This window comes from Microtus ochrogaster, unplaced genomic scaffold (assembly GCF_000317375.1).
Source record: "Microtus ochrogaster isolate Prairie Vole_2 unplaced genomic scaffold, MicOch1.0 UNK172, whole genome shotgun sequence".
In the NCBI taxonomy this organism is placed as follows: Eukaryota; Metazoa; Chordata; class Mammalia; order Rodentia; family Cricetidae; genus Microtus; species Microtus ochrogaster.
In genome coordinates this window covers 76,742-81,489 of record NW_004949270.1, presented here as the reverse complement: position 1 = coordinate 81,489, position 4,748 = coordinate 76,742, and the positions used below count along the sequence as shown (strand labels likewise).

At 51.2% G+C, this 4,748-nt stretch overlaps 1 protein-coding gene across 1 annotated transcript in view; it reads right to left on the bottom strand.

Annotated features, from left to right (window-relative positions):
• Positions 1-3,434, bottom strand: part of Spaca6 (sperm acrosome associated 6) — a 12,273-nt gene extending 8,839 nt beyond the window's left edge. The window contains exons 1-2 of the mRNA XM_026778470.1: positions 3,145-3,434; positions 2,355-2,432 (exon numbers count right to left, since the gene is read on the bottom strand). Of these exons, the coding sequence (XP_026634271.1) occupies positions 2,355-2,432; positions 3,145-3,352 (286 nt within the window). The 5' untranslated portion in view covers positions 3,353-3,434. The remainder of the gene's footprint in view (positions 1-2,354; positions 2,433-3,144) is intronic.
• Between the last annotated feature and the right edge of the window lie 1,314 nt (positions 3,435-4,748).

The following is a 4,748-nucleotide window of genomic DNA, read 5'->3' as shown; positions in this document are numbered from 1 at the left end:
TCACACATGCCCACAGAGTAAGAACACATGTATGTCACTGTTTTGTCTGGTTTTTGAGACAGTCTATGTAACCTAGGCTCCTTTGATCCTACTGCCTCAGCCTCCCAAAATACCTGCATTGTGTGAGCCATCACCACACCATACTTTATTTTCCTTTAACATAGGTCTCTTGTAGCCTGGACCAGCTTCAAACGCACAATGTAACCAAGGATGATCCTCCTGCCTCCACTGAGTACTGAGATCACAGATGTGTGTGGCTAGGGGCTAAGGGTAAAATCCATTACTTCATGTACTCTATCAATTGAGCTACATGCTCCCTGCCGTGACATTGGAATGATAAACCACATCTAGCTTAGAAACAGTCCAGATTTCAGATGCTACACAAAGGATATTCAGCGTATACTCACACTGTAAACTTACGGTATGTATACAGAGACATTATCATCTGTGTGACCCCCAATAGAAGGCACTAGTCTGGCTCATCCAATGCACAATTATCCTAAACTCTGACTACATGTCTTCAAGCACAGCTCAGCCCTAACTTTCCTACCTCACCAGACTGGTAACTGAAAATCCCTTAGGAGAATAATTAGCATAAAAGACAGGGCCTGAGACTGTTCCTCTAAGCAAATACTCTGTAGCTTAGAAATAGCCCCAGCCTTTTACTGCTGGATTCTAAGTGAGAGTTTTATTACGAAGACATAACCTTAGAACCTCACTGGTGGATTCTTCACAGGTTCTCTACCCCGCGCCACACCTTCAACCTCACAGAACCTGTTTATTGTTTAATACACTATTAAATACAAGCATCTCGAGGGCAGGGCATTAGCAGCTTTGGTCCCAGCTCTGACCCCACAGGTGATTCTGGAATATTCCATAGGCCTCCCTCTGAAGAACTTACTGTGCCAGTTCCTCTCAGTCTCCAATCTCTCCCTCTGTGGCGTCCCAGAATGTCTGTCTAAACCGAGAGCAGAAGCTCCTCCATCCTGCTTATATCACTGCGGTTTTCCAGGTGCCTTAGGACATCGTCACAAGTTACCTTTACTGATTCCCAACATTCCGGTGTTGAGATGCCTTGTGGATGTCACCACGAATATTCCTTCATGGTTATTGTGTAACTACCCTAATCATCTGTACCCGGTCCAGCTCTTTCCTCCCTGCTCCCCATCTTAACAAATGTCACTCCTAAGAAGCCAGACCCCAAGTAAAGGCAACTTTCCTTTCCCTGTAACAGACTACCAGATCCAGGCCCACTTTTTCGTCCCTCCTCTTCACTATGTTCTCAGATCCATGTCACAGGCTGCCTCCTCTCTAAGTCCAGCTTCCATCTACCCCCAAGCCTCTGCCCTACTCCCAGGTCTGCACTTGGTGGCTTTTTATAAGTTTCCAAAAAGGAGACAAGCCCAAACAGGAGCAGAAGGCACTCCCCAGTATCCTGCTTTCCTCCCATCTCTCAGGTGCCTCAAGTTTTTCTTTGGGAATGGGGACACACAGAAAATTCTCTTCCACGACGGTTGTGGACACCTCCTCAATGAATGGACCCCTTGTTTGGGAGGGTTTTGATATCAAACTTAGTGGAACAAAATGAACCATTGAAAAAGAAAAGAAAAAAAAGGCCATGAGCTCCCAGATCCTGGGAATGGCCAAGTTATCCTTAAACAAACAAAAATGACTTCTCACACTGCCATACACATACTGCTACGTAAGAGATTGTGTGTTCCGTGGTTGGGGTGACCGGGTGTGACTACTGCTAATCATGTGTTTACATGTCCCCCGAGCCTTAAGGTTTGCTCCATACATCTACATGGGCATGTTCTCCCCTAATGTCCCAAGCAAGGAGTCTGGCACTGACTCTCCATGTCTATCCCCTGAATGGCTAGCTCCACGGCTCCTACCTTTGTTAGCCATGAGAAATATATGCGTATGTGTCTTGTCCTAAGGGATTATGACCTCTATAAAAGAGAATCATCCCCTGTCAGTGAGCTCTTACTGGGAGATAAAGTGCACATCTCCCCGTAGAAGAGAATGTTCTACCTTATAGGTGAGTAAGTGGAGCCTAGGTGAGAGGCAGGAGCACACCCAGACTTCAGAGCCCAAACAGTGAGAACCACAGATGGGTCACATGAACTTGACCCCACAGGGCTTCAAACCCTTTTGACTTCTATACTTCCATCCATTCCTTGCCATCTTCAGCTCCACTTGCCTCCGAAGCTTCCCCAACAAACAACCTTATTCACACTGGTTTCCAGCATCACTCCCTCCAACCAGAGGAATGTCTTATGCCTCCACATAGTCTCGGGCAAGGGAGGGTGGAAGGTGGGGGAAACAGAAGTCAAATTCCATGAAACACTCACCCTGAGCTGCAGCCACCTCCTGGAGGGCGAGTGTCATCTGTGTGAAAGCATCATGAAGGTGCCCCCTCTCGTCATAGTCTGAGGGTGGACAGGAAGCAGGCTGAGGAAGCATCATGGCACTTATCTGGTGCCAATTATGTTCTACGTCTGATTCATGGCTGAAAGTGTCCACCCCCAACCCCACTCCAGGGTCTCTGGAGAGATAACATTCTCTCTCTCTCTCTCTCAATTTCTTTCCCTAACCCTAACCCTCAATCTGGGTGTCTATTCCTCCCTCCCTCTAGTCTCTCCTCTCCTCATCTCTCTCTAGGCCCCTGTCTCTGTCACACCACCCTGGATCTGTTATGCCCTCTCAATCGATTACAACATCATCGGTCACTGTCCTATCTCTCTGGACCACTGTCTCTCCCTAGGTCCCTGGCCCCCTCTCTCCATCAGTCCCTTTCTCCCTTACTCTGGATCTCTTTCTATCTTCAGAACTCTGTCCCTCTCTGTCTCTAGGTACCTGTCTCTCTCTGGACCTCTAGATATCTGACCTTCCCACTCACACCCTCCTCCCTCTGAGCACTGATCCTTTTACTCATTCAGTCTCCTTCTCATTCTGTCAAGGACTTCACTGTCCCTAGCCTCTCCCCAAGGCACTGTCTCCACCCCTCTCTGTGTTTCTTTCCAGTGTCCCTTCCCTGTGTCTCTGCCTAAGTAATTCTGTATTCAGCTTTACTACGTGGAGTTGATCAAGGTCTCTCCTGCCCCTCCCAGTGCCCTGGATCAAGGACAGGGGTCTCCTCACTGATTTCCACATCTGAGAGACCCTCAAAGGCAGCTGTGAGTGCGTCTTTACACTGGCCCAGCTTGGGGCCCTCTGTGCCCACAAACAGCTGGCAGAGACGAAGGCGTTCCTCATGGGTGGTGAAGCAGAAGAGACATGCCCACGTGGACGCCCTGAAGATCAGCGGGAACAACAGGGCGATGCTCCCCACTAGGGCAACAGGGGCCATCACAGTGGGTCTCTGTGTCTGAGGAGTAGCTAGTAACCTTTGTGAGGTCACCGTGGGGGAGGGGGAGCTGTAGCCTAAGATCAGAGATTATCTTTCAGCTGGTGGTCAAATGTCAGGCTCCATCTAGAGGAAGGTTGTCAGGGGTCACCTGCAATCCCTAAATTTGTAGCTGAGCCAGGTGCCAGGCTCCCAAGAACCTCACCTGTGACCCTGGACATCCTCACAGGTTAAAGGGTCTCAGGGACCTAGAAGCCGGCATTGTAGCTATGGTGGACCAGGAAAGTCGTTTTCCCCAGAGGTGGGAGCAGGGAAATGAGAAAGGAACACTGGCAGATACACTGAGCCCTAGAGGACAGAAACCGGGCAAAGAGGACAGAGAAGCCTGGAGAGACATCAAGAGGCCCAGAGATCCAAAATGTTACAGAGATAAGAGATAGATTCAGAGCTCTAGAGAAACAGAAGCTTCGAGAACCCCAGAGACTGCGGGGTAATAGTGACAGAAAACAAGGAAATCTCCTAATGGCAGAGAGACTGCAAAGAAAAGGGCTAAGACACAGGGTGTGGGCAGAGAAGGCACCCCAGCTCCATCCCAAGAACTGTGGTGCAGTAGTGTGGACCCGGGGTCCCCGCCGGCCCCTTCCCGTGCAGGGCGCAGCCTGGGGAAAGCTAGGAGGCCGTATAGTGATCTCCTCGGGTGTCTTCCTCAACTATACAACCTCCTACCTCAGCCCGGGGGGCGCGGCAGGTGGGCAGATTGACAGATGGAATGATGGGGAACCAGGAGAAATAGGGAGGGTGGGGAGGGCCGGGGAGGTCCCAGCCGCGACGGTGAGCCCCCGACACGGACCCACAGACACGAGCTTGTGTGCGGCGAAGGCCCCGCAAGGTCGGTTCTACGGGTGGGTGCCAGGACCCAGGAGTCCGGGCCCCCGGCCCCCTCCTCCCCAAGGAACCCAGGAATTCAGTCCCAGCCCTTATCCCACAATCTAGACCTCAGTCCCCCTCCTTCAAAGCCAGGGATTCAAACTCCAGGCCTCTTCAGACCCAGTGGTCCAGAACCCAGCCTTCCTCCCTCAGACTCAGGGGTACTGGCTCCAGACCTCCTTCCAATTTCAGACTCAGGAGTCCAGGTCCCAGTCCTCCCTCCCTCAGCAGATCTGAGGATCCAGCGCTCCACACCCAACAGCCCTCAGACTCAGCTCTCTGGCAGTCCCTAGCGCTCTTACCACCTCAAACTCAGGGGTCAATCTTTCTCCTCACCCCACCCTTGCAGAGCCCCGAGTCCAACCACTAGCACTTCCCTTACAGGAGGCACACCCGGGAAAGGGACCTGGCCTTTGGAGTGTAGAAAGAAGGGGGACTCACTTGTCTTGGTAATCTGCCCCCCTTCTGAAAC